Source organism: Pseudorca crassidens, chromosome 10 (assembly GCF_039906515.1).
Source record: "Pseudorca crassidens isolate mPseCra1 chromosome 10, mPseCra1.hap1, whole genome shotgun sequence".
Taxonomy (NCBI): domain Eukaryota; kingdom Metazoa; phylum Chordata; class Mammalia; order Artiodactyla; family Delphinidae; genus Pseudorca; species Pseudorca crassidens.
Window position 1 is genome coordinate 61,384,654 of NC_090305.1, and position 24,204 is coordinate 61,408,857.

Sequence of the window (24,204 nt, forward strand, 5' to 3'; positions counted from 1 at the left end):
AAAAACCAAAACATAAAACAGAAGCAATATTGTAACAAATTCTATAAAGACTTTAAAAATGGTCCACATCAAAAAAAAAATCTTTAAAAAAAAGGTTAGCACCTCTGCATCTGAGGTCTGATTTTGTGGGGAGAGTGGGAGGTAGTGCTTTAAGATGGGCACTTATTCAATAAATACTGAGAACCTACCATGTTCTGGCCTGTTGAAGGCATGGGGATACACACATTACACTCATCTGCTTCCAGAGGCCACCAAAGCACCTTAATTCTCAACTGTCAACAGAATGCTGAGAAGAAATTGAGAAAAGCATAGTCTCTAAACTAACTGCAGCTCATCTAATCCCAAGCACGTTTCCTAAATTTTCCTTGCCATGCTTGTTTTGGTTATTTCCATGCTGACACCGCATAATAATATTCCCTTAACCTGATGTAAATAAAAACATAACAAAATACAACTAAAACATTACAAAGATGGATAATGATGTATTTTTCTGACATTTTTTGTATACACTTAACATATATCATTAGTATATATTTTAAGGGTTTATAAATCTTAAACAGGGTATTCTACAGCAAGCATTTAAATGCCACCCTATTCTGTGTCATTAATACATTCCTTTTAAAATCCAAAATACCTCGTACAAAGTTACAGTGACAGAAGCCAACATAGCTCTCAGTTCAAAAGATAAATAAAATAAAGCCACTGAATTCTACCCTGAGAGGGCTCAGTTGCTGAGATCCTTCACCGAGAAAGATAGTAATGTATGCTTTAATTGATATAAATTATAATCAGCTATAAATGACTCTTTGCCTTGCCCCAAATCACTTACCTCCTCAAGAAGCCGAGTTACAGAATCTATGTCATTATATGTCTTAGTCATCTGGCCAACTCTTTCAGCACATAAAACTGCAAGAAATAAAAACGACAATGAAACTACTGATGCTGCAAGCCTGCCAAACAAACAACCCACCTAAAAAAGTGACTAAAGTCGTACTGGGCATAAAGGGTGATTGGTTTTGCTGGGTTCAGCCCCACCAGGTTTTGTTCCCCGGTTCCAGAGAAAAGATTCAAGCTGTGGGGTGAGGGGGCAGGGTCTACTGTTCACTGCAAAGCCTTGACGCCGCGTGTGTGTGTGTGTGTGTGTGTGTGTGTGTGTGTGTGTGCGTGTGCGTACGTGCACATACGCACGTGCACACTCGGGGGTGGTGCTGAGGGCAGGGCGCTGGAGTGGAAGGGGGTCTGGCTTCGTATACGGTCAGCAAACCAAAGTGGGTCAGCAGCACAGCGACCGAGGTATGAACCGACAGAAAGATCTAGAGGATCTCGAACCCACTCACTGTACAGACCCCACTACGTGGATAGGCTGGGTCCTTCCCAAAGCAGCTCTTGGTATGATTATTAAACAGCCTTAGCTGATAATTTCATAACGGCACACAGCCCACTCTTCTAAGGCTATGCAACCGGTTTCCAAACCGTGAAAACCAGGGTGACAGATTTTGTTTTTTTAATCCACACTCCCACCCAATACTCTCACATATGGTATTTCATGACATATGCCATTTGCTTAAGAGGCCTTAAGAGGCGGTCTGCGGGCCACTTTAGGACTGTGTTCTTCCACTGGAGAAAAAGGGTGTGCACTGAAAGGAGGTTTTAGTCTCCAGAAAAGTCTCAGGGTGGTTTTATTTTAAATCAATGGCAAGGAATTGATTTGTAGTCCAAATACCATGAAGGTAGCATGGGTTTTATTCTGAGGAGGAAGGAGTGAAAGCAAATGGATTTAGGGCCAAAGTGTAAAATTTTTTGAAACCAGCCACTTAGGGGCTACATAATAACTTGTTAGTAACTCCTCATAACTAAGACTCTAGAAAATCATTCTTTTAAGCGTAGAGGACTTAGCTTTCACAACAACCCACTTGCAGTCACAGCCCATGCAAGGCCTTTGGGAACTGAAGTGTATTGCTAAACCAAACTCAGTAGCGTTACTAATGGCTAACTGCAACTGGAGAGCGATAGGTCTCTAAATATTTTATAAATCCAAGTAGAGATCATCCTGGTGGGTGAGCGCAGAGAAATCTGATCTGTTGGAATGATTTTCTAGCTTAAGGAGGAGACCTGAAATCTGGTTCCAAATCTGAAACCCTCCCAACACAGGGCCCGCAGAGCTGGGGGCTGGGGGGATGAGCAGAGGTTCCTTTGCTGGCCTCTCCTCCACCCAGTTTATGGCAGGAACCCTCCAGCCACTGGAGGGAGCATTGCCTCAGGCATCTTCCTTCTCTTCCCACAAGGAAAAGCAAGGGAGATGTACAGGGTTGCTTTGAACCAGAATTTAATTTGATGGAGATGGAGTCCAGCTCAAATTGCTCTAAATAGATCATCAGCTCCAGGTCACAAGAAATCCTTAAGTGGAGATTCCTGTGCCTCGGACAGGAGGTGGTTTTCATGCTGCACAGCTGTGATGCTCTGCAACGGTACAGCCAAGACCCGGGAGCCCTCTAGCCAGGTCCCTCTAGGATGAGCATGGCGTCCCCTGTCATCTACCGGCGGGTACAAAGGCCTCTCTGTTGAAGCTTGTGCTGCGACTCTAGGGCCAGCTAATGTCTCCCTTGCTCTCCTCAAAGGACCAAGTCCTCTGCTTTCCTGGAAAAAAAGACAACCAGGCTACATTTTAAACTAATCTTGGTTCTGTGTCACCCTAACATAAGAGAACAAGATTCAGAGCAGCTTTTTGCTCTGGGATTGTATTAAACGGAAATTACACTTATATTTTTGAAGCTATTTTTTTTTAATTGAGATCACTGTCGTTAATCACGTGTAGATAATCAGATGCAGATGTCAGAAATAACACAGAGATCCCATATACCCTTTAAGTGTCACCCAACAGTAACATTTTGTAACACTACATTCACAACCAGGGTACTGACATTGCTACAATCCAGGAACCTTACTCGATTTCCCCATTTTACTTGAATGCGCACGCGAGCGCACGTGATTGTGAGTGTGCATGTGTGTGTGTGAATATTAAGCTCTAATGATGTTATCGCCTGTGTAGTTTCTTGTATCCCCCAGCACAAGGACCCCTTGTGTCGCCCTTTTATAAAGCTAATTGTAGAAATATTTAACATGCTTTAACAATTGAACCCGATAAAACGTACACCTGGGCCAGGGTTTTTTCCAGCATTAACCAGTCAGGCACATAGTGTCACCACGTACACAGTGACCGGAGGCTTGGGGTGCAGAAGATGCAGGGAGAACCTCCGGGAGGTTCTGAGGTCTTTGACAGAGCCCACTTACAGAAGTCAGAGGCAGAAATGAAAAACTCCTACGGAAGCATGTGCACTATTATTCCAGTTATGTTTTCAAAATACATATAATCTCACCGGCGGGGGGGTGTCCGGATTTACAATACACACAAGAAAACAGCAAAGCCATTAAAAACACTGATATTTGGATAGAACTTACCAATTTTAATATTCTTTTTTGTGCTTAAAAATTTTTTTTTGTAGTGATCATGCACTGATGGGGAAAACATTACTTAAAGTATTTTTCAAAAAATATGCAGTTGACTACAACAGAGGGTCCTTCCTGAGGTAACTTTTAAGAGAAATTAGTAGCAGCAGCAGCCTACTTTTACCAAAGCATGCTGTCTACAGCCTGGCCTTGTTCTTAGCCCTCTAGATGGATTATACCATTTATTTCTCAGAGCAATAAATACTACAGGGTAGGCACTCACATTAACCTCATTTTACAAATGAGAAACTGAGACCCAGAGAGGTTAACTAACTCATCCAATGTCACACAGCTCGCAAATGGCGAATTTCAAAATAAAAGGAGACTCCTAGCAGGGGCAGCAGCTAACATTTATGGAGGCCCTGCTACGTCCGGGGATTTAATGTGCTTCTTTCGTTTACTTCTCAGAACTATCTTGCAGGGTAGGCGCTGTTATGATGACTACTCCATGGATGAGGAAACTGAAGCTCAGAGAAGTTAAGGACCCGACCAAGGTCACAGCAAATGAGGTTGCATATGGAGGGAACTGAACCGAGGCCAGTCTGGCTCCTGAACTAAACTAAGGAGCCACAAAGGACGCCAGGGCAAGGCTGAGGTCAGCACAAATCAACAAAGTTTAAGAAGCACAAAGAAAGCAAAAAGCATCTGCGGTGTAGGTCAGATCCCTGACTCTGTGGCCCTGAGGCTGAGGTTTTCATAGGAGACTCTACCAAGGTCATGAGGCCCTGGGCAAACTCCTGTAATTGTGTGTCTTGGGTTTCTCTTCCGAGAAATGAGGAATAACAAATGACTCTTTAAACAGGAAGACAAACACAAGCTGCACTTTTCAAGCACCAGTTTTCTAGATACTCAATCTAAAATAAACCGTCACAAGTTTCTCTCTCCAGGAGAACAGTATTTCAAATAGAAGTTCCACTTCTGACCAAGGGAGCTCTACCAAATAAATCCACTTCCCCCAAAAGGTGTCCAAAACAAACGAAAATGTTATGCTCAGTAGAAGCTAGACATAAAAGACCATCTATTATATGACTCCATTCATATTAACTATCCAGCATAGGCAACTTATAGAGACAGAAAGCAGATCGCTGGTTCCCTGAGATTAGTAGGAGTAGGAATGGGGATTAACTGTAAACAGGCACGAAGGATCTGACAGGAGGGAGATGTGTATGTTCCAAAACCGAATTATGGTGATGGTTGCCAACTCAGTAAATTTACTAAAAAACACTAAACTGTGCACTTAAAATGGGCGAATTTTACAGTATGTAAATTATACCTCAATATTTTAAGTTACCACCAAATAACATGGAAACAAGCATCCCTGAACTACCTATGCCATATTCCAGCCACGTCCCCATAACAGGACAAGGTAAACACATTCTTCCACGATCTCATGACGGAGCCTTCCTCCGGCCACAAGAATGTTCTCAGACAGCAAAACTGTTTAGGAATAGCAAATCATCCGTTCGAAAAATCAGCATGATGAACGGCACATAAATGTACTAATCTATCTCACACAGACTATTTTTATTTTTTATTTTATTTATTTATTATGTATTTATTTTTTATTGGAGTATATAACTGCTTTACAATGTTGGGTTCGTTTCTGCTGTACAATGAAGTGAATCAGCTATATGTATACATATATCCTCTCCCTCGTGGACCTCCCTCCCACCCCACCCCCCATCCCATCCTTCTAAGTCATCACAGAGCACCGAGCTGAGCTTCCTGTGCTTTATAGCAGGTTCCCACTAGCTATCTATTTTACACAGAGATAGTTGTCATAAATACTTGCTCAGATGGCAGAAGAATTTCATGATACGTCCATAAGAAAACCGAGAGCCAGCTCTCTCCAGTTTTACTCTTCCACCCTTCTCCCAAGTTACAGCCACTTCTTGGAGATTCAGCCATGCCCTTCCTTTGCCTGTTGCCCTTCAACATCTATCTTCAAAATAATTTAGACTTGGCCCCAAAACCCAAGTGTATTAACTACTAAGACCCATAAGACACACATGATTTGCCTTAAAAAACAAATAAAACCTAACTATTTTCATGCAGCCCTTGAAGTGTGTACAGGAGTAGGGTGAGGCCCACAGTACCTGGTAATAAAAAACAATGCTCATTTGTCAGTAATTAGAACAAAACGAAAAAAGGCAGAACAAATGCTTTGTATTCTTGTTTAAATGGCTTCACGTCAAAAATGGCCAGAAGCATAACGAACCCAATTCTTACAAATGTCCCAGGTCCCTTCCCACCTGTATAAGTCACATGATGGCAGCTGAGTCTTATTCATTTGGGGCCCGACACATGGTTGATGCTCAAAAAAAATGGAAGGTTTTGTTTTACTCCCAGACCAGTCTTTGCAAAGAAAGGCTCATTTCTAAGCAACCAGAGTGCCCAGAGAGGGGTGAAAACATAAAAGCCTGGTGTATAGCTCATCACCTCCAGAGGAGCATGTGTCTTGGAAAGGGGAGGTATCCCCTCCCCGCCAGGCTTCCTGCATGACAAAGAAGCCATCTGGAAAGAGGCAGTCAAGTTCAAATCCAGTGTGACACAAAGACATGATGAGGCACAAAGCTGCGAAGAAAGAAGCTGCATTAACAGAAAGGCATCAACTAATAAGCCGCTGTGGTCTTAAGCTAGAAGCAAATGGGCAGGCTGCTGGCTACTACGACCGCTCTTAGGTGGAAGGTGCTGGTTTATCATGGCAGCTTCAGGGACGGTCTGTGGGACGGCGTGGTGGCAGAGGCCGGCCTAGAGCCCAGTCCATCGCGAAGAGGGGTCTGTTTGGCCACGACCAGCATCTGCATGGTGCTGGGTCTGTGCACTGGGAGGCGGGCGCGAGGTGTCTTGCCAAGAGCAGAGACCTGACCGTACAGCTCTGGCTACATTTACCTGCCCATCAACATCACCATCAGCTGAAATTTTAGTGTGACGGTTGCACAGGCTCACTTCCCCTTGTCAGGGTAGTCTGAGAGCAGGGCACCAAAGCAAGTTACTGAAGAGGCCGGGAAGAAGAAAGGAAATAACTATTAAGTATTTACAACATGCTAACTGCTACCATGGGCATTTTACAAATATTATTTCACTTAAAACCCAGAATAACCCGATGACACAAATATGACCCCTGTGAAACACCATGAGACAGAGAGAGGGGCTAAGTGACTCGTCCAAAGCCAGACAGGACATAAGCATGTACTTGAACCTGGTCTGTTGGGTGCTATAACCATCCACCCTTCCCTAACCTTGAACACTCAGAGTTGACCTATGGTGGCCATTCATCACCAGAGCATTGAATGAAGGCCTCCTTGGTAATAACCAAGCTTCTCACTTATGGACCGCTCACTGTGTGCCCAGCACTCTGCTAAGTGCTAGATGTCTAAGTGCTGGGTGTAGACCCTGCCTTCAGGGTCTATCCTCATCCTAGGAAGGAAGTAATACTATTACCCACATTTTAGACATGAAACTGCACAAGGTCACAGAGCTATCATGAGAGGGTCTGATTCTATTTGACCCCCAAGTTGGGGCCCTTAACCACAGCTGAGTAAACACATGATTCCTACCCTCGAGGACTTCGAGGCCTAATTGGGAAGGTCAGACACATGTATAAATTCGTATGGAACAAGCAGGAAGTACCAGGTGACAAAATGCTCTTGGGGAGTTCAGACACAAGATGGCTGGGGACTGGGGGACAGGTGCCCCAAGAGGGCAGGGCAGAGAGGGGACCCCAAAATGCACAGGCTGTTGGCCAGCTTTGCCCATGGCCAGCCCTGGGATGATGCTGGTACCCCCACCCCAGAAAGAGAACCGCCCTGAACAAGGGACGTCACCAGAGGCCCGCGTGGAGTAGCCATGGATACTAACAAACAAACCCTAGGCTGAAACCAAGGTGATGAAAACCATGGGCAGAGAGACCTTTGTAACAGTGCTGAGGTCAGTGCTGATAAGCTAGGGCAGCTCCTTTCTCTAACGTGACCCTACAGGAGACAGTCCTGTAGGGACTCAGTGCTGCTGGCCACGCTGAATCTATACAGACCGCAGGGCCCAGGCCTGATGGCTCTTTCCATGGGGTGGACATTCCCACCCCACAAGACAGCACAACCACCAGCGGGACGTGGCACCATTCCCCACATGGCCCAGCCTTGCCCCTGCAGCCCAGGATGTCCCTCTCAAACTGGAGGAATGAGCTCCATTTGCACTGCTTCTTGTGCTTCACCTTGGAACCATCTGGAGAATTTGGACACGGGACGTTGGCCATCGTTTTCATCTCAGCTTTTGCAGGTGATAATTACTGGTTAGTGCTCAGCACCTGCAAACTGCCCTTTGTGCGGAAGACTGACAGCAGCCGCCTCTGAGGAGGGGACGTGCGCTGTCCCACGGTCTCAGTAAACCCCAGACCATGCCACATGCTCTTTTCAAATCCTGCCACCCGAAGGCAATCCTGAATGACGCCTGCCAGGAACTGAGTGACCAAGCTTGCAATTGGGTAACAGCCTCAGAAGCGTCCAGGTGAAAAAACATTACACAGTCGGGCTTCTTCAGGCCTCTCCTTGAGAAAGCTGAGGGAAACTGCCATGCAACAAACTACAAGGGAGTGATGACAAAACTCCACTCTTCACCAGTGTTTTCCTGGTGTAGGTGCCGCCACTCGGGCACAGAGGGGGTGTGACCACCATGTCACTCAGCATCACTGCGATTCCCCCCGCTCCAGCTCGTCCTGAGCAGACGGGATGGGGGAAAACAAGCAAAGCCTGTCTTCAAGAACACCACTCAGTAAGAAATCACTTGAGATCGACTCAGTTTCTGCACAACGCAAGCCTCCAGTGACCAGAAGACACAGAGCCCAGGTATTTTCTCTCCTGAAGACAGAAAGAGCAATGCTGCCTCTGACAGCTGTGTGAGCCAAGCAAGCTGCTTCTCCGGGTGCCTTGTGGGTTATGAGGATGACAGGAGGTAATGGGAGGCAAGGGCCCGAGGCTCTACTAGCTGAGAGCCTGGGTGTGGCGGAGGGCAGACCCCAAGGCAGGGCGAGGGCCCTGCTCTGTGCTTGTGGCCCTGGGACTCTGGACGACATATCTGAGCCTCAGTCTCTTTGAGTGCAAAATGGGAGTAATGCTTATTTCAAAGGCTGTTTTGAAGATTAAACGGGTGACACTGGGAAGCCTATCACCCCCACAAGGTGACCTGGGAGGGAACAACAAATGTCTCCTGTATCCATGGCTACCAATATGAGTGTTACCCCAAACTCATTTTGTCCTTCAGTTTTCAATCAGAAGTATCTCTTTTAGAACCATTAGTGGTATAGAAAACCACCTAGATCACCTCAGAATCCAGGGAACATGGTTACATCCATGTCTTGCACATATTCTCACTATTCACAGGGTCAGAAGAAAACAGGGTCCCGCCCAGTGAACACCTTGCTCTGGGATACAGGTCAGGCTTCCAGCAAAACTGGACACAGAAACCAAGCCTTCCAAACCAAACCTCTGTCTTCCTGATCTACGCCACAGACTTCCTTCAGGCCGGGAACAAGTCTAGTGAATTTCAATTTACAAAGAAAATTAAGCATGTTGACAATGAAGTCTAGTTGGCCTTCCATATCCACGGGTTCTGCATATGCAGATTCAACTAACTCCAGATTGAAAATATTCAGGAAAGAGAAAATTCCAAAAAGCAAAACTTGAATTTGCCACACTGGCAACTACTTACATAGCGTTTACATTGTATTAGGTATCATGTGTAGTCTAGAGATGATTTAACGTATACGGGAGGATGTGTGTAGGTTATATGCAGATACTATGCCATTTTATATTAGGGACTTGAGCATCCGTGGGTTTTGGTATCCAAGGGGGTCCTGGAGACAATCCCCGGCTGATACCGAGGGGCAATTGTATCTTTCTTTTGCAGTTACTGTCCTGAAAATATTATTTTCACCTTCAGGACAGCTAAAAAAAAATTTTATTACAGAAAGGAGGGAAATTGGTTGGGAACAAAGAAGAGACAAGGAAGAGAAATGTAACAGTCTATCTTAAGACGGCAAATACAGAGACTGTTCCCCCCCGCCCCCCGACCCCTACCATCGAATGTGATCCCAAAGTAGAGACCCTGTCATCTGTGAGATGTGGACCAGCACAGGACGAGGTGCACTGGAATCACCCAGAAGGTGTGTTAAAACCCAGATTGCTGGGTCCCACCCCAGCATGTCTGACTCAGCAGGTCTAGGGCGGGGCCCAAGAATGTGCATTTCTAACCCGTTCCCAGGTGATGCTGCTGCTGCTGTGTAGGGACCCTACCTTGAGAACTGCTAGCACAGTACCTAAGAGCAGTCTATGCAGGGCCCTAGAGCCAGTCTATGTAGGCTGAAATCACCTATGAGCTGTGTAACTTCAGAAGAGTTGCTGAAGCTTCCTCTTATAAGTCTATGAAATGGAAAATGATAACAGTACTTAATCTCTTATGGTTATTTTAAGGATTAAATGCATGAATCCACTTAAAGTACTTGGAATGGTGCCTGGCACATGGCAAGTACATACTAAACACTGGTATCATCATCATCTGGCTATCAGTTTAAAAAAAAAGTTCAAAATATATAGATATATGTACAGAAAACACATACAATATGATTTTTCTTCTCTTGACGAGGATATATGATACTGCTCTAGAACCTAGTGAAACCTTTCATTTTAGAATCATATGGTTCAATAATTGATTTTAAAAATGATCTTACTATGCTTTTAGGCAGCAGCTCATCTCATACTTTAATGTGCATAGGAATCCCCTGAAGGTCTTGTTGAAATGCAGATTCTGACCCAGTAGGTCTGGGGTGGGGCCTGGGAGTATGCATTTCTAACAAGCTCCCAGGTGATGTGGGTACGCAGGATGCACGCTGAGCGGCCCAGCTTCAAGGGACACGAGCTGATCCAGTGAAACGTGGGCTGGCCCTAGTTCTTAAGAGCAGAGGGAGGCCTTTCTCTTGATCACTTCCAGGAACCCAACAAATGAACAGTCCCAGTCGGTCTTTCACTCCTCTCTCCTTTCACCTCCACCATCTCTTTCATGAAAGGACCAGGCAGGGGGTGCCAGGTTTCAGCACTGCTCTCCCCTTTTCTCCAATTAAACACTTTTAACTGTCCTATAGGTGAAGTGTTAATATTTTCAGGGCAGTAACCTCAAAAGAAAAACACTTTCAGTATATAGCCAATTGTAAACCATTTAAAAAATAAAAAGTTATTCTGAGACATGAAAACAGGCCATCACAGAGGAGAATTTTGAAAAAGTGTTTTGATTGTTTTTACTCAAGACCTAAAGAACTTCTTGCAGTCACTCTTTAAACATTCTTTTTCACAATACCCCCCCCAAAAATCCCTTTTTCCGGGCTGTGAGTGAAAGCCCCAAAAGCCCAATTAGGAAACTCACACTCAGCATTTAGGTGTATCTTTATTTAAAACACTCCCCCTCTTCTCCAAAAGCAGCACCCCTCTGATACAGCCTGGTGGTGAGTTCCCAGGTAATTTCAATGTCAGCCCTTGTACTTTTCTATTTGAAATATTTCCAAACTTTTTTAAAATCCCTATTTCAAATTGGTGATTAATAATTTTTTAAAATAAACAATTTCCTAAAGTAAACAAAAACGAATTATTTAATAATGACTCAGTTTCTTGTCCATTAACCAACCAAAAGCCATTCAGTCAGAAGAAAACAATGAAAACTCTTAAAACAGAGTGCTGGAATGCCGTAAAGTGTGTGCATGCGGGGGGACTACCGACGTTTGCAAAAAGTATGAATTTCAGGGCTTCCCTGGTGGCGCAGTGGTTGAGAGTCCGCCTGCCGATGCAGGGGACACGGGTTCGTGCCCTGGTCCGGGAAGATCCCACATGCCGCGGAGCGGCTGGGCCCGTGAGCCATGGCCACTGAGCCTGCGCGTCCGGAGCCTGTGCTCCGCAACGGGAGAGGCCACAACAGTGAGAGGCCCGCGTACCGCAAAACAAAACAAAACAAAAAGTATGAATTTCAAAGACCTCGGTTAAGCAACAGAAGCTAGACAAAATAATACACACTGTTTGATTCCACTTACATAGATCGAGAACAGGTAAAACAAATCTAAGGTGATACAAGTCAGGACAGTGGTCTCCCAGGAAGGAAGTGTAAACTAGAAAGAAAGGGGGGCAAGGGGACTTCCCAGGATGCTGGAAACGCAGCTTCTCTCCTGGCAGCTTTACATTCGCCACGTAAGACGTGTGTACTTGACCTTATACCCCACTACGAAAATAAAAGACTGCTGTGAGATCAGTGAAACAGCCAGGCCTACATAGACACTGAGAGGGAAAGGATCAGACTGGCACAAAGAACAGAATTTACCCTCCTCCAAGAGGTCCAGGGTTTCAGGCTGCTTGTGGATGGGCTTCCTCTCTTCACCCTGGCAGTCACACTCAAAATATTCTTCTTCTCCTCCCACATCTCTTAGGGACATTGCTGAAGTCACCCCAAAGCCAAAACATCACCCAAAGGAGCGGTCCCTGAAGGAGCTCCTGGCTGCCCTCCCGGAGGAGGCATTGGGGCCAGGGCCCCCGGGGCGCACGCTGGGCCTTGGCTGGGGCCACGGACAAGCCCTGGCTCAGCCGAAGTGGAGAGTGTGCACAGGGCCACTGGCCCATTGGCACCCAGGTGACCCGGAAGCGGGTGGCTCCCACAGAAGGAGGCGGGGCGGAGGGGGGGGAGAAGCACCTATCGGAATGGGAAAGCCCTGCCCAGCCCTGGGGTGGCCCTAACGGGTGCTCTGGAGTCAGAAGGAAGGTGAGCAGGCAGGTGCACGGCCTTGGGCCAGCTCTCTGCATCCAGATTCTTCTTCCGCTTTTGCTCCCCCAGAAGCAATGAGGAATGGTAGCTTCCTGGAAGTTTCGCAGCAACTGCACAGGGCAATACCATCCATGCCTCAAGCAGGCACACCTATCTAAAGGTGGAGCTCTGGCGGAGGAGATGCCCTGGTGACTGATTGCCCAGTTCCCTCAGGTGAGAGAGTTCCTGTGGGCGTGCTTCAAAACTTGAGACAAATCTGACTGTGACAACAGCATGACACAGGGCTGAAGAGGGAAGGAAAAGATCATTCTGGTTTCTAGCAAGAGGAAAAGAAAAAACTGCAGTGAGCACTACTTGTATTAAGCTTACTTCATCCCAGCTTTTCTTTGGTAATAATACATTGCATTTGCTCTTTTTTAAACTGCGTTTTGTAAATCACACTCTCACCCTACATCTGTGTATACACAGCCCAATTTATAAAGATCTTTTCTAACGGCAGGATAAGGGGAAAAAAATCTACAGCCTAATAGTTTGCAAAGTTGCCTGAGAAAAGAATCAAGTTTTATTGCACATCTCACGACCAATTCCTCTACACGGTTTGATTTTGCCTGTAACAGTGAAATGGCAGGTCCTTCCATCAAACACACTGAAAGGTGGCCCGAAGCAATGGTGTCTCAGAGAATCATGGCACATTCTACAATTCCTTTGCTTCAGCCACCTCCCCGCTACACTGTGGCACGTCTCCCTGCTCCTAAAAGCTATACCAGCAGACCTACACCACCTCTCTGCCCAGTCACCTCCCTCAGGTAACCAAGGAGGCCTTTAGCAGAGGCCAGATCGTCAGCAAGAATTCTCTGCACAAGTTCAGGAACCAGGTCTCATCCATCTTTAAATCCTCAGGGCTGCAGATCCTGCTAAGTCGGCTAAAAATGTCTGCTAAACTGAATCGCTACCTCCATAAAAACCAACAGAAGACCACAGACCAGTGTCTATAAATACAAAACCAGAATAGAATAAAGATTTTATTAAGAAATTAACACCTAGAGACATACTCGTTGCCAGGTTACTTTTCTGGAACCTGAAAATGATTGCTACATTTTAGGATGATAAAAATGTGTTCTTTGTAAAACGTAGGGTCAGGGCTTCCCTGGTGGCGCAGTGGTTGAGAGTCCGCCTGCCGATGCAGGGGACACGGGTTCGTGCCCCGGTCTGGGAGGATCCCACATGCCACGGAGCGGCTGGGCCCGTGAGCCATGGCCGCTGAGCCTGCGCGTCCGGAGCCTGTGCTCCGCAACAGGAGAGGCCACAACAGTGAGAGGCCCGCGTACCACAAAAAAAAAAAAAAAAAGTAGGGTCAGTAGAAATTCAGTAGCAGGGAGTTCAAAATCACATTTCGAAAATCTTCATAAGCTTTAAATACAATGTTTATAAAGGCAGACACTCAGGGGAAAAAAATCGTTCTTTAACGATTGGGGCTTGTTAACTCAATGCAAAGGACAGTGAGTCTGAAGCTCTGGGAGGGGAGGGAGGGAGGGAGGAAGCTCCACTGTGCATTATTCATTCGGCAAGTATCAGATTGACTATAAGATGTGCAGGCTAGTGGGAGGGGCTGTAGTATATATAAATGAAAAAAAAAGCTGATTTCATATATTTGAAAATACTTTTAAGTGATTTTACTCATAACCAGTTGGTTATACTCATCTTTTAACTCAATTCTAGGCTACCTTTAGCAAATGATGTTCAAGTCTCTATATATTATATAATTAAAGTATATATACATGTAAATTAAAAGATAAATTTAGGACATGGCATTGTGAACACAAGAGCATCCTAGCCTCCCCATGTCACCCCATTTCTCTCATTCTTCGGGGTACTCCCCACCTCAAACCCTTCCTCCTTCCCTCCCTCCCTCTGCAGGGGTGTGAGGGAATTCTCCAACCTCATCCCCATCTGCATTCACTTCAAGGTTAAAAGCAGAGATGGGACGAAGTGTACCTTCTCTGAGAGAACAGCTTTCCAAAAGTCAAAGCAGAACAGACCCCTAAAGACCAGCACGAAAGCCCGGGAATCCCTGTGCCAGGTGACAGATGGACCATGGGACATGGACATGGGAGGTGGAGCTGAGGGTGGCCCAGCTTACCCCGGACAGTCAAGCAGCGACAGTGTGTGCTGTCCCAGAAGTAAGGACTAGAGCCGTGGCCCAGAGCAGGGGCGCAGGGCACGGGTTCTGACCCACGTCCGGGAACGTTCAAGGCCACAGAAGGCAAGTGGCACTCGCCTCCCTCCAATCAGAGGGAGCTCTTCCTGTGAGTGTCCTCTCCAGATTTATTCTGCACACCCCACAGAAGTCCACCCTCCGCTGCCCAAAGAGTGGTCACGAGCCACTAGGGCTACTTACATTGAAATCTCTATTGATTAAAATTAAATAAAATCCAAAATTCAGTGGCAGTAGCCACATTTCAGATGCTCCATAGCCACATGGGGCTAGTGGCTACCAAACTGGACAGCACAGAACGTTTCCATCATCACAGAAAGTCCCACTGGACAGGCACGCCCAAGGATGCCCCTCGTCTTCAGACATGAACTTGATGCTCCTCAGCCAGCTTGACCTGCTTTTCCCCTGCAACCTGTTCCCGCTGACCCCCCCTCACCCTCTGCCAAGAGTCTCCTTCCCCTCTGTATCCCATGCATTCTGCTCCTCTCCACGAGCCTCCCTGTCCTTTTACTTCTCTGCCTGTACAGAGCAGGGTGGCCCGTCACTGAGGGTCACTTCCCCAAGGCCCTTACTTATGCTATTTTAAAAAAATAAATGAGAAACACAAAGCTTGGGCTCTAAGCTCCCTCTGGCCCTCTCACCAGTCCTCTAGTCCTCCGCTTCCACATCTGAGGGAGGACGTTATCTCTGCTTTACCAAAGTTGCTGATAAAAATGTACAGCTACGTCATACATTTACATTTAGTTCTTTTTTTTTTCTTTTAAATCATCTTAACAGCCATTCAGAAGACTGCTGAGTTGGAAAGGGAAAGTCAGCCTCTACCTCCAATGGTGCGTCCCACAATAAACACACATGAAAAATGGGGCCTGTTTACATGTCTGAACACAAGTGCAGGAAAGTTAGAAAAGCATCTCAAAAGCCTAGTAACAGTTTTTCAATTAATGCTTAAAATACCTCTGACAAAACTTCGCTCGCAAACCAGCCACCCTGAGCCTGGGTGACATTTTAGAGGTCACTGCAGTCCGGGAACAGCACCCGTGCCACCTGTGTGTCATGCTGTGGATTTTCATTATGGAATAAGAAGTCCTAAAAACAACCACTGCGCAATCTGCCTGAGTGTCCCCATTTATAAAACCAGTATGAATTAGACCACCTCCTGCTGTGACATTCAAACCTATAATGTTGTAAAAGGGGACACGACGGTGGATGATTACAAAAGAGATTGCAGCAAGAAACAGGTGGTCAAGATACTACACCTGTTTTTTTTTTCTGGCTGCGCTGCACAGCTTGTGGGATCTTAGTTCCCCGACCAGGGACTGGATCTGCGTCCTCAGCATGAAAGCGTGGAGTCCTAACCGCTGGACCCCCAGGGAATTCCCAAGATACTATACCTTGTTCAAAATACCAATTACCTTTCGAAAGGGATTTTTAAAAAGAACTTAATAACTAGTACTATTTCTGAAAAAATAAAATTAAGCACTGGCCTGGCACTTAGCCGATCACAAAGAGTTTTTACTTTATTTACACGCATTACCCTCCTTCGCGATGGTTCTGGCCAACGTAGTTACCCCCATTTGCCAGATGAGAAAGCTGGGTTGACAGAGGCTCACTGGGGTCCCAGGATGTACCCAACCACTGGTAAAAAGAAACAACAGGCCCCAAATGGAGTTGCTCGTGCTAAGCCCCAGGGCAGCCAACCAAGACTTAATACCTGACCTAAACGCAGTTTCAGCCTCTCCCAGGAATGGAGTCTTAACCAGTCCGTCTGGAATTTCCCGGTCAGCAGTAATGAGGTAATCTGCCCGATAGACCCCATCCATCCCCCAAAGAAAGAGAGATAATCTGCTTTTTCCCTGTCCCTGCTCCCATCTGTCTATAAAAGCCTTCCATTTTATACAGCTCCTCAGAGATCCTTTCCACTTGCTAGACGGGATGCTGCTCAATTCATGAATCGCTGAAGAAAGCCAATTTGATCTTTATATTTATCCGTTGAGTTTTGCTTTTTAACACCACACAGCCATGCAGAATGCAAAACAGGCCCCAAAGGCAGACTCCAGGCCAACACTCTTTTCTGGCATTCTACCTATTTCTAGAATAACTACAAAAGTGCACTCCAGGGCTTCCCTGGTGGTACAGTGGTTGAGAATCTGCCTGCTAATGCAGGGGACACGGGTTCGAGCCCTGGTCGGGGAGGATCCCACGTGCCGCGGAGCAACTAGGCCCGTGAGCCACAACTACTGAGCCTGCGCGTCTGGAGCCTGTGCTCCACAACAAGAGAGGCCGCGATAGTGAGAGGCCCTCGCACCACGATGAAGAGTGACCCCGCTTGCCACAACTAGAGAAAGCCCACGCACAGAAACGAAGACCCAACACAGCAAAAATAAATTAATTAATTAATAAACTCCTACCCCCAACATCTTCTTTTAAAAAAAAAGTGCACTCCATTTCTTTAACTTAGGGACATATATAATTGAACCCAAGCCTTTCTGAAAATTAAAAAAGCCTCACACTCTTTATAAGCATACTTTTTTTAAGTGACCAGTGTAGCCAAGAAACAACATAGGATTTCGTGACAGACATAAAGAATTATCTTCCAGACCCCTGTGCCCAGGAATGGTCTCCACTCACACTGGCATAGTTTCCCAAACACACCTGATGTAAGGAATCACCGAAAGCATGCACTAAAGATTCAGATTTCTCAGGGCCTCTCCTGGTCTGGAGTTAGTCTGGGAATCTGCTTTTTTAATAAGCGAATGATTGCCATTATTTGCCAGCTTTTAGAGGTTCCTGCAATGAGAGGTGGGACACAGCCAACGTAGGTAACCAGGACCCTTTTTGACGCTACAGTTGTTGTTGTTGTTTTTTTCATTTTTATTGGAGTAGAGTTGATTTACAGTGTTGTGTTAGTTTCAGGTGTACAGCAAAGTGACTCAGTTATACATATACCTATATCCACTCTTTCTGATGCTAGAGTTTAAATGGTAAACACTGAGTACATGTGTGAAAATTCTGCAAAGACCACTGCTGTACTCTGTTGATCGCTAGCTATTTCAAACCTCTAAAAATTACCTTAAGGTATTGGGCAATCAACCCCTCCAATTTCCTACTATTCTAAGCCCCTGCCCCATACCCCTTGTTTGGGCGGTAGTGGGGGACACAGAGTATTAGACTCCACAACTGAAACTGATTAAGGGGGAAGGATACAATCAGTGGACTGAATAAAGCTCTCCTAAACCTCAAAGAGGAAAGAGAAAAGCAGCCATTTCTTAATTCCACCTTTAAAAGAGGGGTCTCTAATCATCCTGCAATCTATATTCCCACCCATATGTATTACTTTTTCGGTGCTCACCCTGCAATTTAAGTGCGAGTCGGTAACTCTGACATAAATGATGATTTTGCATCTTTTTCAAAACATATGACTTATCTTTTGTTATTAGTATGGAAAGTTCCCTAGAAGCTTCCCTCACTAAAGATTCGAATGGCAAATAATAAGAGAGACAAAGCAACGCTGTGTGTCTAACTCCTACCTGGCCTCCTCACCAGGAAGTTCAGGACCAGGAGATGAAAGGGTTACTCAAAGACTGATTTGCAATTTTAAAGATGCATAAACACAAAGGCAAATTGCCTTCGTTTCCAGACTAACCTGCCGAGGTCAGGAAAGAACCCTAGTTAGACACGTATAAACAAGTAACGACAACATTAGCATATTCTTGAATTCCACCCCCTTTTGTGGGGTTTCCTAAACCAGATTAGTTCTGAGCTTCCATTCCTTTAATTCCCTGCTTTACTTAACTATCTTTAAAACGAAATGTAACGGGGATTACGAAAATGTCAGTTGCCACAGTAAATTCCGTCCCAGTGGCCTTCTCTGCTTCATCTAAATTGGGATGGAGGATAAAGGCAAGTATTTTACTCAACATAATTCCGACAGTAATTGCAATCAACATTTATTTACCCTTGGACAGATGAGCTGCCTCTTCTTCCATTTTCCTTTTCTGCTGCAAGAAGAGAGATCTGGCTGCCTCGGGGCCAAAAGACTCAACTGAGAAATGGCTGGGTAAGAAAATCCTTCCGATAGACACTCAGATAAGAGCAGGCCTCCTCTCACCCTTCAGATTAACCACCGAGAGTGACTGGCTTCATTTCCTCAGACAAGAGTGTAAACAGAGCTGGACGGTGTCGCAATGGGGTCAAGACAGTAAGAAACCTTCCTCCCTCACTTCCAGGATGGCTCCGTGGGAGCCATGGCCACACCCAGTGTATCCCCGGGCTGTGAGACAGGCCCTCTGCTGTAACCAATGCTCCGTGACCCTGTGGTCCATACTTTAAAAAGTTATGGAGGGTTCAGCGAGTCACAAATCACCAAGAAAACTTCAAGAGGTCAATGATGGATTATGAAAAGAAGCACCCCTATAATTGCCTCCTGGAGTTGGGTAATAGGATGGGAACTTGCTTCAAGAATAATATACCCAAAAGAGAAAAAACTGAGTCATCTTTTCCCCTCATGACCCTGGAAGTTGCCCACCATCATCATTACTCAGGATGTTTAAAGATGCACAGGGACTCAACATGGCAAGGTCTTCATCTAATGCTTGGGGATGGTGGGGCTCAGCTAGGGAAGTTTCTCAGCACATTTAAATATCCATTCACCCCCACTAAGAAAGGCTCTTGGCCCTTTTCCTGCAGCCCATAGTCAAGGCACAAATCAGCAGATAACGAGGTAATTATGTAGTTCTTAGCTTACTAATGAGGTCAGGTCCCAGCCTGTTACATCATTCAGGTTAATCAAATGTAGTCATGTTAGAGAGACTGAAACTCCAGATTCAATTAAAAACCAGATAGTTACCTTACCTATTACTGGCTCGTGTGAGGCTGGGAACGTATCATCACTGGGGGAATGGACCCTCTAAGTATATATATTAATTGTGTCCTTTTTGTGTGTGTCTACGTAAAGGCATAGATTGAGTCACTTTAAAGAAGAAATTAAAGACGACAGGTTAACTGTGTCATATACAATTTGATGCGAACAGCACAGGAGCCCGAGGCTCCTCCCCTGTAGCCTGAGAATGCACCTCAGTGCAATTTCCTGATGCCTAGAACCTCCTGAGGCCGATCCAGCCACATAAACTCCACCCAGTCTCCTCTGGAATGTGCCACACCCTCCCTGCACACACAGCGGAGGATACAGGCTCTTCCAGCCCCTCCCAACATCTCCGACCCCCATCTCTGGGAGCCCACAAGGAAAATTCATTTGACTTGTCTGCCAGGTGGGAGGCTGCTTCTGCCTTTTCTCCAGCCTCCCCTGTGCCCCCAAGTCTGGGCTCAGAAAAGGGTGGATTCTCCCAGGGCAGAGGACCACTTCCTGAAGACACTAGTCCCTGAACCCTAATGAGGACCACATCTCCACTTGCGCGCGCGCGCGCACACACACACACACACACGCATCACCCCAGAGAGAATCCAATCACACTGAAGTGTGATGTTCACAAGCCCATCACACACCAACACCACCTCCAAACTGCCAAGGAGCCTCCCACAATCACGAGCCCTGCCCACCTGCTGTCTCCTCCACCATGCCTTCGCAAGGGTCAGAGCCATGCGGTGCTGGTCCCGTGGCCCTCCTTCTTCCCGTCTCCCCAGGAAGATTCCAGGACACCCCCTCCCCCGAAGGAGACAATGGCCCTACACATCCCCGCTCTGTTCTGCAGGAGTCATAATTACCGTCCGAGCATTCTTCATAATACCAGTCTAGTTCATAATAATCCGCTTCGATAAATTTCTGCATAGTCAGTATTCTTGCAGAGGAGAGAATGCACTTCACGGCGCCATCGACGTCAAGTGAAACGCTGCCATGCCTCCCCGCCCTTCCAAAACACTGGGCAGAAGAGCGTCCCAAAACACGCCAGAATTAAGCTGTGCATTCTTAATGACAGTCTGGAGCCAAAACAGAAAAGGGGCAGTGAAAAGAAAAATTGTGGAGGGTCGGAGGAGCAGAAAGAAAGGCAATTTGCAGAGCTATCAGAGACCCTGGCAGCCCCGCTAATAAAGCGGCACCAGCCAGCAGCCCTGAATGGGAGTAGCCAGAATCGTCCTATCCAGAAGCACAGAAGGTGACGTCAGGGACACACACCACCACCCTGAGGTCTCACTCCAGCCTCGCCTCCCGCTCCCGCTCATCTTTCAATCTCACAGTTGCCATAGAAACAGGCCGGCTCTGAAAAATGATGCAGAGATGGAGGAAATGTCTTCCAAGGATGCTGGGAGCAGGGGCTGAGAGGTGCCGCGCTGGCAGAAAGGAGGGTGCAGGTGGAAAAGGGGGGCAGCACCAGGGACCTTACCACCATCGTACCCTCCAACAAATGTCAGCACAAGTTTATTTGCTTAATTCTGGGTCACTACAGAATCTGCATTTGAAAAGGCCACCTTTAAAAATCTGCAACCATTACTTCTTTCCTCAACCTGATTTTAAACATTAAGCGTGTTTTCTTAAAAATTTTAACGACCACCTAAAGGAAGTGTAAAATACTCAGAAAATGGAAACATTTTCATTTAGATACAGTCCTGTTCTCTGCTCATGCCTTTGCTCAAACTCCTAGAAAAAGAGCCTGCAACATACAAATAGAGGAGAAGGCCATTACAAAGGGGCCCGTGCAATACAATAGGCTGTTTTCATGGACATTCATATGTGTAATCAAGGTACAAAAATACACACCCGAAGGAAACAGCCCACCCTCAGGAAGGTGGTTCCCTCTGGGGAAAGAGTGAAGGAATGGGACTTTGAAACTGTACTTATAAATGCATCGGTAACGTTTTATTTATTAAAAAAAAAAGTGAAGTTAACATTTATGAGTCCTAAGTGTTTGGCATGTTTGAGATATTTCTTTTAAATGGGTAATGGGATAATTAAACAGATTTGAGACTTCCTATAAGTTAAACTCACTCCCCAAAGCAGGGTTTCTCAACCACAGCACTACTGACATTTAGGGTCAGATAATTCTTTGTTGCGGGGCGCTGTCCTGCTCTAGCAGCATCCCTGGCCTCTACCCATTTAGGTGCCAGAAGCACCACCCTCTCTCTCTGTAGATGTGACATCCAAAAATGTCTCCAGATGCTGCCGAATGACCCTTGGGAGCAAACTCTGCCTCGGAAAACCACTGCCCTAAAGCAAAACTACCTATAGAACCTCACCAGCCTGTTAGCCAGGTACTGTAACCATCTGTTGGTGGCAACAGCAACAAGTGTGGCCTTGATTCAGTTTTCCTCTTCACTTTCTACTCAAGACTGTATAATTTGTGAACGAGTAATAGTAAAAGGACCCTTCAACCACCACTGGGAGGGCAAGCTTCCTTCCTTCCACAGTGACCAAACGGGGACAATTTCCCTTTATCCTTCCAATGGCATATGATACCTCAGTGAATGAACTTGGAGGAAAAGGCATCCCTCTAGGGCAGGGCTTCCCAGGCTTTAACGAGCATGAATTACGTGGAGCTCTTGCTAAAGTGCAGATTCTGAGGCAGCAGGTCTGCAGTTGGGCCCAAGATTCTGCATTTCTAACAAGCGCCCACATAATAGCAATGCTGCTGGTCCCCAGACTACACTGGATGGCAAGGCTCTTCAATGGAATAGACAGATTGGGGTGGGGGCAGATTTTACAGTGTGTGTGTATATATGTGTGTGTGTGTGTGTGTGTATCTGCCTGTCTGTCTGTGTGTCTGGTAGAAAATTTAGAGGAAAACTATATATGTGTGTGTGTGTGTGTGTGTGTGCGCGCGCACGCGCGCGCACGCCCTCCTCAGACCCTAACTTGTATACACATTTAAAATTTTCTAGGACATTCACCTAATTAAAGTCAGCAGCCAATGATTTTAATTCTTGCTGTAACTGCCCCCATTATCTGAACATATCTCATCTCTCCCTTTGGTCCTTATCATGTCTCTTCCTGGCAATGATGGCACGTCTCAAGAGCCCCACAGCAAACCACTAGGCGACCTCTCAGATGTCATTCCTCATGACAGGTGAGCTGAGGCTGGTGTCCTAAGGTTTTCCGAGACTTTATTTTTTTAAAGTTCCCTAAGGTGTTTCTAAAAAGATGATTATAGGCCTCATAAATAAACCGATCAACAGTTAACAGGTTCCTCAAAATCAGCATGTTCAACAAGTTCAATCCAATATTCGGGGTGGGGAGAGTCCAATATTAATTTTCAAAATGAAGATGTAATAAAGGAACGGGAAATGCAAACTCCACAAAGCATCATAGAAAAGTTAGGTGCAGTTAGAAACCCCTTAAACAAAGGCTGGGCCCATTTACCTCACAGTGCTACAAGTTTCAAAAATATTTTATTCATCCCACATCACCATAAAAGCAAAAAATCAATGGATGGATGGATGGTCAACTAATGGCAGGCAGTTTAGCTTCATAGCTAAGAGCAGAGCTTCTGGAGTTGGGCGGCCTGAAGTTTAGTCCAGGATCCTCATTTCCCATCTCTGTGACTTCTTAGACACCTGAGTCTTATCTGCTCAATGGGGTGACTGTACCTGCCGCATAGATGGGGCGAGGCGTTAATTAATTAATGCATGGCAGAGCACTTAGCACAGTGCCTTGGGACAAAGTGAGTTTGCGATAAATGTTAGTTGGGATCATCTTCATCACTCTAATTCCTTAAAAAAGGAAACAAGCCAGTATGAGCAATTAAAAAGAGAGTACAATTTTCTAAGCTGTAATTAGGGAAATGAGGTAGAAACGTCATTTATTAGCTTTTCCAAGCATAATTCATTAGAAGGCATTGAGTTCACAGTAATGAGCAGAAGTGGCAATCTGGGGGTGGGGTGAGGCCATTTACAAATTACTGAACACAACTTACATCAAATCCGAAGGCTGCATATACCCAATTGACTTTTTTTTTTTAATTAATTAATTATTTATTTTTGGGGGCTGCGTTGGGTCTTTGTTGCTGCACGCGGGCTTTCCCTAGTTGCAGCGAGCGGGGGCTACTCTTCGTTGCGGTGCGCGGGCTTCACATTGCGGTGGCCTCTCTTGTTGCGGAGCACGGGCTCTAGGCGCACGGGCTTCAGTAGTTGTGGCTCGTGGGCTCTAGAGCGCAGGCTCAGTAGTTGTGGCGTACGGGCTAAGCTGCTTTGCAGCATGTGGGATCTTCTCAGACCAGGGATGGAACATGTGTCCCCTGCATTGGCAGGCAGATTCTTAACCACTGCGCCACGAGGGAAGTCTCCCAATTTACTTTCTTAGAAAATGCGAAAGAAAGCAGAATGTGTATGAATAAGGAAACAGCATCATTTATGGGTGAATTTTATGGGCCTTGAGCAAATTTTAAATTGAACCTCTATACCAAAACTGCCATGTGATAGGCTTAGAAGGATGCAGTAATCCATCCACAACTCTGCAGAGATGGTTCCGAGGTTAAAATACAGGTTTCTCTGCCTTCAAATCCACACTTTCCTCCAAAATTCCCACGACTCGAGAGAGTTACAGCCCTTCCTTGGCCCAGGCTTACTGCAGCTGAAAAAGCACCTCCTCCTCCGATGTTCCTGGGCTCCCCCCCATCACTGCCCCACCCCAGGAGGATCAGGAATCAGGACTGGTCCCAGGAGCAGCCTCAGAGGAGACACCCTCACTCACCTTCATGTTCACACAACACTATTTAAGAAATGCTGACTGCACATCAGACAAC

General features: G+C 46.0%; 1 protein-coding gene across 19 annotated transcripts in view; it reads right to left on the reverse strand.

The window, feature by feature from the left end:
* Positions 1–24,204, reverse strand: part of TRAK1 (trafficking kinesin protein 1) — a 103,653-nt gene that overhangs the window by 43,229 nt on the left and 36,220 nt on the right. For 16 of the 19 annotated variants that reach the window (XM_067753967.1, XM_067753958.1, XM_067753959.1 and 13 more), the window contains exon 3: positions 830–906. In XM_067753967.1, coding sequence (XP_067610068.1) covers positions 830–880 — 51 coding nt within the window. In that variant the 5' untranslated portion in view covers positions 881–906. Of the gene's footprint in view, positions 1–829; positions 907–20,236; positions 20,590–24,204 lie in introns of those variants that run through there. The other 3 variants (XM_067753961.1, XM_067753965.1, XM_067753966.1) reach the window with 3 other exon arrangements.